General features: G+C 38.6%; 2 protein-coding genes across 2 annotated transcripts in view; one reads left to right on the forward strand and one right to left on the reverse strand.

The window, feature by feature from the left end:
* The window catches only part of LOC138042747 (uncharacterized), a 10630-nt gene extending 6459 nt beyond the window's left edge, over positions 1-4171 (reverse strand). Inside the window, exons 1-3 of the mRNA XM_068888736.1 lie at positions 3988-4171; positions 2742-2873; positions 2473-2562 (exon numbers count right to left, since the gene is read on the reverse strand). Coding sequence (XP_068744837.1) covers positions 2473-2562; positions 2742-2873; positions 3988-4159 — 394 coding nt within the window. The 5' untranslated portion in view covers positions 4160-4171. The remainder of the gene's footprint in view (positions 1-2472; positions 2563-2741; positions 2874-3987) is intronic.
* A 22-nt stretch (positions 4172-4193) lies between these two features.
* The window catches only part of LOC138042748 (glutamate-rich WD repeat-containing protein 1-like), a 17651-nt gene continuing 9344 nt past the window's right edge, over positions 4194-12500 (forward strand). The window contains exons 1-7 of the mRNA XM_068888737.1: positions 4194-4339; positions 5337-5477; positions 6219-6277; positions 7109-7186; positions 9487-9555; positions 11150-11273; positions 12101-12186. Of these exons, the coding sequence (XP_068744838.1) occupies positions 4315-4339; positions 5337-5477; positions 6219-6277; positions 7109-7186; positions 9487-9555; positions 11150-11273; positions 12101-12186 (582 nt within the window). The 5' untranslated portion in view covers positions 4194-4314. The remainder of the gene's footprint in view (positions 4340-5336; positions 5478-6218; positions 6278-7108; positions 7187-9486; positions 9556-11149; positions 11274-12100; positions 12187-12500) is intronic.

A 12500-nucleotide genomic window follows, 5' to 3' on the forward strand; every position in this document is an offset into this window, starting at 1 on the left:
CACCAAGTCCTTTCATGGGAACACATGACCCAACAAGTTGACCTGCTCCCCAACTGTTGCGTGGCTTCATTGCACAGTTAATAGACTAAGAGCATTGCACTGGCATCACAGAGGTCACAGATTCAAATCCTGTTTGATCCTTGCCCACCTGAACTTTCACATGTCTATGAGAGACGATTGCTTAAAACAAATCACCCAGATATTGTAATTTCTGGCCGTTTACCCACGTGGTAGATTACCCACATCGGTCATTTTTTGCAATGAAAAGAAAAAAATTCAACAGATTACCCGCATTAGCAGATAATCCACACCCAAAACAAATAAAAAAAATGCGAACTCACAAAGTTGGAGTGATGATAGATTTATCGTAAATGATTGAAGCATGTCTTTCTCATTCAGGCAATCACCTTTTTATAACGTTTTGAATCAAATAAAAACTTCATCCATTGTTTTTATTAACAAAATACCCTTTACCGTGTAATTGGTAAGTTTTCATGCCAATTGTTTTTGATGTTCCATTGAATGATACCGCTTGTAAAAATCCGTTCTAAAAGAACTGATATATCAGGATCTACTGACAAATCTCTTGAAACGGGAAAATACTCTCTACATCAAGGCAGTGCTTGCTAGGAATATTTTACTGATGCGCTGATTATTCTGGTTTTAAAATTTTGCCTGTGAATGTTTGTTTACACGGGTGCTAACAATCACCTTTTATGTTGAGTCATATTAATAAGCGCTTAAGCGCTAAAGCACGCGCGATTTTGAGACGCGGACGGCAACCGGAAGAGAACATTTCCTCTGCCAGGACAATGGTGTCTCCCAGATTTTCATACTAATCATCTCCAATGAAGAAAACATACTTTGCAATGAAAATGTGGTTGTGTGAAGACAGGTAAAACAGCTCACTTCCGGTTGCCGTCTGGTGGGAGGCGAGTGCTCTCACCACTGTGCCATCCCTGCACCCCCAAAACATGTTGGCATCATTTTTTTGTGTGTGAAGCCTGCTATTTCACATTTTTATTCTTTTGTTTTCTGAGTTTATTATTCCAGTAGGTGAATAATGTTTTTATTTTCAACTAAACAAAGAAACAAGCTGTGAAATTAGCAAGGTAAGAAAGTAATAGCACACATGTGATAAAAGATTATGTTTGCCAACGATATTTGTTGATATGTTTTCAATTTGCACCTGAGTTTTCATCAAGAGCATTTAAGTCATTAGGCAATTAAGGTGGGATAAATGAGGCAATACACAATTTTTAGGAACAGTTTCGTTAATGACTTTATATTTAAAACTATACTGGAAGATTTAAAAATTATCACATTACCTGCACCTTCCTATAACCAGCACCAACAACTGTTTGCGGAAAAATTAACAAATTACCTGTGGGTAATCGGCTGGAAATTACGGTAAGTGCAATGATCACTTCCCTCTTTCAAGATATTTATTACAAACAAAAAAACCCTTCTTATAACAAAACTGGAGTTAAAATTTCTGAAATAATTGGGGGCTGTATAGGTTGTATGAATGTATAGACTGACATTATAAAGTGAGTCGCTCTTTTCATTATCACACCAGTATTATATTTCATCATCTTACTGCTGCAACAATTACAATATTTTCGGGCGCAAATCCCATACGAGTTGCACAAGGGTGAATAGCAAGAGATATCCAGAGTTTGAGTGCCAATCAGAGCATGCAATTTAAGGAAAACAAGTGTGAGTGTTTCACTGGGAAATAAGCAAGTAACAAACATTCTTAGAGAGGTTTCAATTGAGTGTCGAAAGTAATTAGCGAATTGCTTTGGCACTCAGTGATTGGGTCAAAGTTCTCACACAATTTTGTCAACCACTCAGTAGTGAAACCAAAACCAATCGTGGCTTGTGCGTGCTCATCTTCCTGCACTTTGTGTTGTTTAGGTGTAATTACTTTGAGTTTTGATTGGTTTACTGGATTGTCTCCGTCCTTTTTGATTGGCCAAAGTAATTACTTTGGTTTTGGTTTCACAACACTCATTTGAAAACCGCTATATGGCGACCACACAATGTTACATCTATTTTTTTTTAATGTGTGGACATCAAAGGGAACAAATATTATTAATTTTGTGTAGCTTTTCTCATTTATTTTATCAAGCATAATTTAAAATCAACAAGTGTTACTTCCAATAGGAAAAGGGTTAAATGCAACATACATGTACACATAGTTTCTGAGTGAATGTAGCTGTTTTTAACCCTTTTATCATAAAGGGACAACAATTGCCAAACTCTCTCATGCACGTACCTACTGTAAGACACATCTATTCAGTAAAACCTGCAGGTGCCACTCACAGGTGGGAAAGAGTTAAATTAACTTAGTCAAATCTCTCCCAGCATATCACTGGGAAATTTAAATTTTGGAGATTTCACAATGAAACACTCTCAGACTGTTTGGCATCTTTAATACCTGTGGTCACACAAGGCTACTTTACCCACCTATCTTTTCACACAAGTGATTCCAAAGAAACTTTGGAAGATATTTAATGTTCCAAATGTCATCATGGTAATATCCTCTCTTCTTGCCCCCTTCCAATGAGACAAAACGAATCAGTTAAAATCCCTGTCACTTAGTAGAGCTTGGGTGCCAGGGACTCACATCAAGGAACTCCTGCTCTTGGCCAAACAGATTAGAAAAACACTGTAATGCTAAAATTCATACTACCGGTAACTATTATTATAATGATTAAATAACTATTATACATTACCAATAATGGTATTGTTAAAACTCAAGGCTACGGCTCTGGCGATACGTTTGTCTTTAAATTCAATCCATCCTTCAGTGAAGAGTTTTCTTCCATTCCCACCATATTTCTTTCTCTGTTTCCTCACAGCAGTATCTATAATATAAGACCCAAGGCTAACTGTGAAAAAGTGAAATAAACAATCTTGACACTGGCGAATTTTAAGAGAGCATTATTATTTGGAGAATACAATAATGTCCTTTGATGGAGAAGAGGAGGTTTGGCAGAGTAGTGAGAGCTCTCCTTCACCATCATGGCCTAGGTTTGACTACCAGACTTTACATGTACCTACAGTACACATGGAGTTCTTGTTATGATTCTCTTCTGCTACATTGTACCTGTGTGCATGACTCGTTGTTAAGTTAGTTCTTTAAGCACCCTTGTTTTCTGTCCTACACAAAACCAATCGACTTGATTTGACTTCAATATCTGCAGTCTTGCCAAAGGAAGTACAGCATTACCTTATGAGCTTAAGACTTTCACAACGTACATCGACAAACAATAACAATGTCGATGGTATAAACAATAACAATGTACACTGTTATTGTTTATTCCATCTACTGACGTTACACAATTACATGACTCTGAGGATGACTTCTGCTTTAAAGGTTGTTGAAACGTTAGTCAAGTCATCCTAAATAGTCCTTCTCAGGACTACAGTGTGACTAGTCACTCACACAAATGATTGCACTTCACTTACATGTAATTATGGTGCATTGTTACATTGTTGTTACATGTTGCCCACAGGGTTAATTTTTTTGATAAATTTGCTGGATATCATAATGTATTTTTTTAATATCTATTAGCTCAAAAGAAAAAACAGTTGGTCTTGAAAGAATTGGGTGATGTGGAAATTGAATCTACAGCCATCATGTACCTAAAAAAATGAGAGTTAGCGGTACATGTAAATTTATTCCTGCTTCTGGGGTCGCTCCATTTTTTATCCACAACCTTTCCTCTCCCCTCCTCAACAACAACAACAACAACAACAAGCTACAAACATTTTTATCACAATTAAAACTATCATAGAAATATTCAAAAAGAAAATGTGTGAAGTAAGTATGAAACATGGACACTGAGATCAAAAGATTACCGGTTTTACTTCCATGTGTGCATCTTCTCCAGATTTAGTTTCTTAGTTATATGGAGCTTTAGCTTCAAGTTTTGCTACGTGAGCACAAACAAGACAGAAGATGCAAACATTTTATACCTTCTGGTTGCAAGAAAATTCTTCCAACTTCTCCATGCTTTGAAAATATGTTTCTTACTTTTGCTGGCCTCATAAATGGCGGCAAACGACTCAAATAAACGATACCCGGAGTATGTTTTTTCTTTATTTTCGTAGGCGACGTTGCGTCTTTCTTCGTCATTGAGTCAGCCATCTTGATCAAGTGAGCCATCAGGAGACTGGGTCTGGTTCAGCAGCTGAAATTTTACGCTTTAGTGTGTCATGTAAATTTCTTTTATATTTCGTGTTTTTGGTTGCACGTGCAAAGGAAAATAATTAACAGCTTTTTCGTCCAAGATTTTTAATGGAATGGCGGACGAAGGATGCATAGAAGGTTTGTCTTGTTTGACTGAATTACGAAGAAAATGAACGAAGATGAAATGTCCCATATGCTCCTCGGGCCTCCAACGTCACTCTATAAAACTAGTAGTAGTTTTCACTACATTTGTCCCCGGCAGATATTCTTTACAGCTCACAGGTCAGGTTTTTACAGGCCACTGTTGTAACAATGATAAAACAACCCTAACCGGTCATTAATGCTAACCCTAGGCCTAAAGACTATAATTATTTAGGTCTTAAAGCGGGTAGTAAACCTGACCTGTGACCTGTAAAAAAATAGCTGCCTATTTTCCGCCGCCGAAGTTAGTATGAAGGGCAGTTGAGATATGTTTAAATTACATGCTGAACATGCCGCCCCTGTTTCCGATTTGCGTCTGACAAATCGTGCAAATCACCAAACCGAAAGAAAATTTTTGGGGGGTTGAGTGTGGTCTTTCCTGCCACTCTTTTTCACCCACTCAGTGGATTTTATTGCCTGACTGACTATCAGAGTGTAACCTGAACTGCTCTGATATTGCTGGTTTGAATGTGAGGCCATGTTGGATGGTAAGAACAATAACTTGTCTCTCCGCTGGGAACTGAACTTTATTATTATATAAACTCTGCGAACAATTTTTTTATTGTATTGCCAACCAACATGGCCGCCTTGTCACATGGGTGAAAACCAAGAATAGCACTGTGTATAGCCTGACAGATGTACACTGTATGTAACATAATTCATGATCATAAACTTCATGGATGTACATGTAGTTGTCATGTGATTTGTAATATTCATATCTTGTCCTAATGAACTCAGTACTGTGTTATTGTAACCATCTGTTGTCAGCTCCTTTTGTTTATTTTGTACATCTTTTTATCTTTGCCCCTATGTATGGATTGCAAACCACTTATGCAGACAGGTGTGCATGTATACATTGTATATATACCTAGTATATTTCAGCTATCCTGTGGTTGTTATTAATAACTCTGTAGTCTTTCGTGAATACATGTAGGTTCTGGTGATGAAGAAATGGAAATATTTGACAATGATGAAGGTGAAGATGATGGTAGTAACAGTGGTATTGAATCTGAAGATGAGGAAGAAATCAGAAACTCGACTGTAAAAGAAGCTAAAGGGGATAATTCACACACAGGTACTTATAGAAGTGCCATGTAATTTTCTGGAAAACAATGTTGGCTCTCAATTCTTTGTCTGTTTTACTGTAATGAATATGTATTTATAATATCATGTATTTTCTTTGTCACTGTTTTGGAGTTTGATGTAATTCTGAAGGAAAGCCTGCTGTTTATAAATTATCATAAAATTTATGGCAAGGCAGTAGCATGTCTGTATGGCACAGATGTATGTTATGGTAATGTCATCCTGTTCTCCTGTTGATGATGTGGGAGGATAGGGAAATTATAGTATTAGTAACTTCATTCAAAAGTAGGACAAAAAACTAAATAATTTTCAATGTGCTGCAACGAAGGACTGGAATGATTTACCAAAATCGCTAAAATCGGACAAATTAAGTCATAGATGCATGATAAATTAAATATTGTATTCCTTATTGCCATCTTTTTTTATCTGTTAAGATAATATTTAACATTTTTGATAGTTGATCTTTTTTTTATTGTATACGTAAATGAAGTACTGTCTTGTTTCAAATCTGTTGAATTTACTTTGCCAATGTTCTTTTTTGGTTATGAGGGGAAAATTTACATGTTTATTTTAACTACCAGCTCCTATACCAACGTTAAATAACGTAATTTTACGTTTATTTTTACCAGCTTAATTTCCACATCTTTTCTTCCATTTCTCTCCATGATTTCTTGGTTGTTGTCATGGTAATCCTCACCTGCATTGGTTACTTTGTTTTGCATATTTCTTTTAGACAAGAAGCAGACATCATCCAAGAAAAAGGAAAAGGCTAAGAAGAAAGACAAAAAGCAGGTAGCTTTCTTTATTGTTTGTGTAATGATGCTCGCTCTCACCATGATTAGCTGTTTTATTTAAAAAAATAAAGGCAGTGAAATGTCATTTGCCAGTGGGATAGGGGCTGGGCATTTTCTGCTTTATGAGCGTGACTCCCAGCTACTTTCAAACAAACACCCTTTGCTTTGGTTTGATTTACATGTACCTGAGAGGCAACTTGACTAACTTGATTTAACTTGTCTATCGGCGGGTCTAAAACACAGGTCACATTCTACAGGTCAGTGTACATGTCACTGTGCTACAGACAAAATAAACAACACCAAAAGTGTCTCCTAGCCCTAATAAGTCTACAAAAATGAAAGAACTTACTAAATAGGATGTGATCATGCACAGTGTTTCAGAAAATACAGTAGGGGGATTTCGTGTAAAAAAGCTTCATGACCCGAAAAATTAATAGAGAATTTTTAGTGGTTTAGTAGGAGCTGTGGAAATTTCACCCACTGGGCATCCTTACTCATACCCTGTTTTACAAACTTACATGTATCTGGAAGCCTGGATCATACAGTGTTAATTATTAAATTGACGATGGCATGAGTCATGCCGAAACATACTGTACATGTAGCCAAGAAAAAAAAAATAAAAATAATAGGCATCAAAACTGTCAACTACCTGCAGTTACAATAATTATTCTGAATTTTTGGGCTATGTTGTTGTTTAAACAATTTACTTAATTTAGCAGTATTTATAATGAAATAAATTAAATGAAGTTAAAAGCCTTAATTGAACAAAGAATATTAAAATAGCCACTCCATTTTTCAGTTTTTATCACTTTTGGTGTTCACATTCTAGGTTTTCCTTCCTGGGGATAAGATGGAGGAAGGAGATGAACTGACTTATGACAGATCTGCTTATGAAATGTATCATGCAGTAAGTTGATTTCTGTAGTATGACTATCCTTTGTTTTCATGTGATGTCACAGTGGGTATGTTGGTGGCCCTAAACAAACAAAAAGTTTAAATACTTGAAGTGATAATTTTCATGTCATCTTAAACACAGACAAAAGCAGTAAAGTTTAAAAAAAGATTGATCATTCATCTTCTCTGTCTGTCTCGAAAGACAATGGACTGCGTCAGAAATGTCGGATGACTGTGACTGTTAAGTCCAATTCTGGAATGGCAGTCTCTGTCACAGTTGCTGTAATTGTTGATGTAATGGTAGCGAGATGTTAAGGCTGCTCTTGCTCTCTGTCGTTCCCTTCTCTCCTGCCACTGCTTTTCCCTTCTGGCCTCTGCTTTCTTCACCCTTGTCTGCATCACTTGGCACCAGTTGCTGCGGTCAGCCTCAGCTGCTTCCCATGAGTCACTGTTGATCTCGACAAACTTCATGATTGTCTCTTTTGCATACGGCCTTGAAGCACGGCATTGGGTGGGCAACTGATCTGGAACCTGATGTGAGCTTGCTGTAGAGGACATCCTTTGGCAGGAGCTATTCCATCTGCCATGCCCCGAATGTAGCCAGCCCAGGGCAGGCATCTCTGAGACAGCATTGCAAACATGCTTGGGATGTTGGCGCACTCAAGGACATCATTGTTGAACACTTTGTCTTGCCAGGATATGCCTAGGTTGCGTCGTAGGCAGCACAGGGGGAAAGTGTTGAGGCAGCTTTCCTTTCAGGTGTAAGCTGTCCAGGTTTTGCTGCCATAGAGCAGGGTGCTCAGCACACAGGCTTTGTACATTGCAATCTTGGTGTTCTCTCACACCTTTGTCGACATTCTGGACAATTGGCTGATGCTGCTTTGCCAATGCGCTTGTTGATCTTGGCCCCAAGGGATGGATTGCTGGAGATTGTTGAGCCGAGGTAAGTGAAGACTGTCCTCTTCTACTTCCAGGGTGTAGTCACTGACGGAGATTCTGGGGGATTTCCTGATTTGCGGGCAAACCTGGACATATCTCCATGCTGACCCATCACGTTTGTTTTCTTCAGGCAAATGGTTGGGCGAAATTCCTCCTGCAGGCAGTCTCTGCAGTCCTTCTTGTGTGTGGAAGGCCAGGGCAGCAGGAGCTTGCATACTTTTGCCTTAGCTCACAGGCAGGACAGGTTAAACAGCTTGCCATCAGATCGCATGTGGAGGAACACTCCATCTTCTGATTTGCTGAAAGCGTAAGACAGCAACAGGAAGAAAAAGATGCCGAAGAGGGTGGGGCAAGGACACAACCCTGCTTCATGCCGCTGCTGATGGGGAAGGCAGCAGATAATGACCCCTTGAACAGCACTGTGCCCTTCGTAGAATGACAACACCACCCTCAGCAGCTTCTGTGGGCACCCAATCTCCTCTAGGAGCTTGAAGAGGCCCTTCCTGCAAACAAGGTCAAATGCCTTGGTTACATCTACGAAGACAATGTACGGAGGAGGGGGGTACTTCGCATATGAAGGGGTAGGGATGTTTGTCAGAAAGTTTGAATGAAATCCCTTAAGGTGACCAATCTTCGCCCAGGATTTTTTGACCCCTAAAAGAGGCCATATTTAAAACATATTATATATATATTTTTATACTTCTTTGCATGAAACCCAAAACTAGACCTTTGCAACTACATAATGATGGCATTTTCCTAAGTTAGACCAAAATCCAAAATTTACACCCCTAAGCGAAACGACACACATCTCCACCCCCTTTCATATGCGAGTGTCCCTCCCCCACCATTAGTTTTAACAGCGGATTTTTGAGTTCACGCATAAACAGGGTTCTATTTTTGATACAAATTGCAAAGTTTCTCTGGGATGTTATCTCACAATCTTACACCTATTCTAGCAAAAGAAAATAATACTTGGTTAGTTCTAGAGGCTTAAACGTATAGATTACCCGTTGCTGAGATTCTTGTGAAATGATGATGAACCTGCTCGCAGTCGGTAAAGAGCATAGAAATTTTAGAAGGGAGTAGAGCATTGTTACCGGTATGATTCTGGAGTGAACGAATAGCAGGGCACTATTTTGTCACTGACAGACAGTCTGTGCTGTTGTAGCTGCGTGTGGTGAGTACATGTACATGAACATGTACACTCTTTAGCTGGGCTCTTCTGGTGATGATTAAGTCCAACTGATGCCAGTAATGAGACAGTGGGTGCATGCAGGAGATGTACTGTTTCGAAAGCTAAGTGCTGTACCTTGGCTAGTGTATATATGCTGTTTTGAAGCTGAGTTCATTATTTGCAATATTGTGTTTTTTCAGGCTCAAACTCATGCCCCTTGCCTAAGTTTTGATGTAATTCCAGACAGCCTTGGAGACTCAAGAACAGAGGTAAGAAGCCAACTAGCTCCTACAATATTGTGTGTTTGAAACACAGCCAATTACAGTATTGGAAGATCTATGTGGTAAAAATAGCAACAGAGGAAGGCAACGCCCTTTATGCCAGCCATCCCACAGCCTAGATCTGAGCACACGTTTCCACACAACTGTGAAACCAGTGTGAGGGATGAATGCATTGAGTGTCAGAAATGCTCTTGACAAATACCTATTTATTGTAATTTTAAACATTTTCAGTGCTATTTATTTCTTCCTACACTCTCCTAGAACTGGGGCCATTCCTTGGTCCTGAGGTACCAGTGGAGTTTTTCATTTCATGGACAGAAGCCTTCTCAGTATGTGTGCTGTTCCTAGGAGGATGATCTTTTGCAGCTCATTGATGTTACTGGCTCCAGGGATCTTTCCCAAATTCTGGTCCATTCCCTTTCAAATAAGTCCCACCGCAACAGCAATAACTGGCACAGTCTCTGTCTTCATTCCCCACATTCTCAAAGTTTAATTCTCAAGGTCTTTGTATTTCGAGAGCTTTTCAATGACTTTCGTAGTATCATCCTCACATGACCTTTGTTGAACGTTTGCAATATTTCAATGGATTGCTTAAATTTCCTTTTATCCTTCAATTGCCTCCACAAAAGCTTGCCATGTTTTGGTACTTTGAGGCCTGTGGCCCTCCCAGGAAGGGGTTTGGGATGGGGGGGGGGGGGGGGAGGGTTGCCTTAATTAATTTTTGTTCCCCAAATTACTTTCAAACTTGTTTCCAGCTTTTTGTTGCCAATAATACATGTATGTACTTATTGATTGAGTGGGAGGACTGGAATGGAAAATATTTGGCCTGAGGTCATGGCGTATGGACTGAGCGCAGCGAGATCCATGCGTAATGACCCAGGGCCAAATATTTTCCTGTCTGGCCCGACCTAAACTCAGTCAATAAGCATTTTATCATATGGGCTCTTTACACTATTCATGAGCACTCAGAAGATGAAGTTAGGACAAAATAAAAAAGAAAACTCTGCACAGAAAATGTATCTAATATGTTGTTTGCATTTGCTTTTCTGGCTGTAAATTACTTGGATGTTTAAAAGTGACGAAATCCCCTAAAATTGCATCGCACAGAGCACTACGTGTTCCTAGTAGGGCCGTACGGCTTTTTCCGGCCCTGCTCACGCAAATGCATGTGGCCCTCATACAGGGATTTTCCCAATAGTTTTGCATTGAAAGCGCGCTTAGGGCGGTACAGGCCTAATGATAATATTGTTTTTGTTCCCTTGTCCCCTAAAATAATTATTTTCATATTGTTCCCCTGTTCCCCAGTCTCTTCTAATTAGCCATGTTCTTTTGTTCCCCAAAACCCCTGGGAGAGCCTCAGGCCTCAATTCTCCTTAAAAGGCCTTGTAATAACAATTAATTATTAAAGTTAAGGGGAAATTATACTGTATAAATTATTAATGTAAGTTAACATCACAATTGGTTGAAATTATACCCAATGATGCAGTCAGAGTAAGTTGTTGAACTGGCAAGGATCTGAGCCTTTTTCTTATGTGAATACAATTACTTTGTTCATGTCCTTATGGTCGCATCTGTTTTTCAGTTTCCGATGACTGCATACATTGTGGCTGGGACTCAGGCAGCACCAGGAAAACAGAATTTTGTTATTGTGATGAAGATGTCACAGTTAGACAAGACAAATTCTGAAAACGATGAAGATGAAGAGAGTGAGAAACTACATGTACAAATCTTGTTAACAGTTCATGACCATGTTACCCTATCAGATAATGGAAATTGAAGCAGGCACATATAATTACTGGATATAGAAGCGTCATTGAAAATAGCCTGGAGAGGGATTTGATTTCTGTTTTCTTGAGAATTTGGGATCAGTACAAATTATTTAAAATTAACCACATGGTCGATGTGAAAACTACATAAAAAAAGCACTACTGTAAGTTATAAAAAACATTCCAAATAATCGGAATCATGAAGTTTATCTTTAAAACTATTTACGTCGCTCAGAAGACATTTATGGAATGGTAGACTATTCCACAGCTTACCGGTAGATACCAATAAGTATAGGAATTCTACTTGACTAAAAGATTAAAATGAGGTAGCTCTATTATTGAACCTTCATTTCTTGATCTACCGGTATATGGAGTTTGTGTATATGTACACGTATAGTTCAAAACAGTTTGTAATGACACAAGGAATGTATGTCAGCCATAGTGAACAACTCGTGGTATACATTAGAGAGCTTTTCCACACAACATTTTTGAGCCACAGATGGAAACCGTAAGTGAAAATTTCGCATTCCAGGACATTGGTCTCTCCCAGATACTAAAACTAATCTTCTCAACTAGTGAAAAGATACTTACAATAATTATAAGTGTGGTAGAGTGAAGACAAGTTAAACAGGAAACAGTTCTCTTCCAGTTGCCGTCCATGGCTCAAAGACGTTGCGTGCTTAAGCTTCCTATTATCTTGTTACATGTATGCCATAGTAATGTTCTCATCATCACTAAATAACCACATTCTATGTAATTTTTTGAAGGTGACTCAGATGATGAACTATTAGATGAGGAACCAGACTTAGACACAGCCATGGTAAATCACACTGGTGCAGTCAATAGAATCCGGGTGAGAGCCACAGATACAAGTTATATAACGAGTTGTATAAGAATCAGGTTCAAATTCTCATCTCATTTAAAATTCCAGCCTTTTTGCTGGGGTTTACAAAAACTAAGACCCTCAAAAAGAAAAAGCCTTAAGACCCCAGGGTCTTAGTTTTTGTACTATGGAATTTAATCAATTTTGTTCCTTGAAGGGATGCCACTTAATTCTCAGAATTCTACCAAGAAGAGCCAAAATTTTCCAGGCTCATCAGTGGGGTTAATTAATGTCTTTTGAATAACACCTTGATTAATTTTACTTAGGTAATCCACTACCAACAG

This window comes from Montipora capricornis, chromosome 3 (genome assembly GCF_036669925.1).
Source record: "Montipora capricornis isolate CH-2021 chromosome 3, ASM3666992v2, whole genome shotgun sequence".
Taxonomy (NCBI): Eukaryota; Metazoa; Cnidaria; class Anthozoa; order Scleractinia; family Acroporidae; genus Montipora; species Montipora capricornis.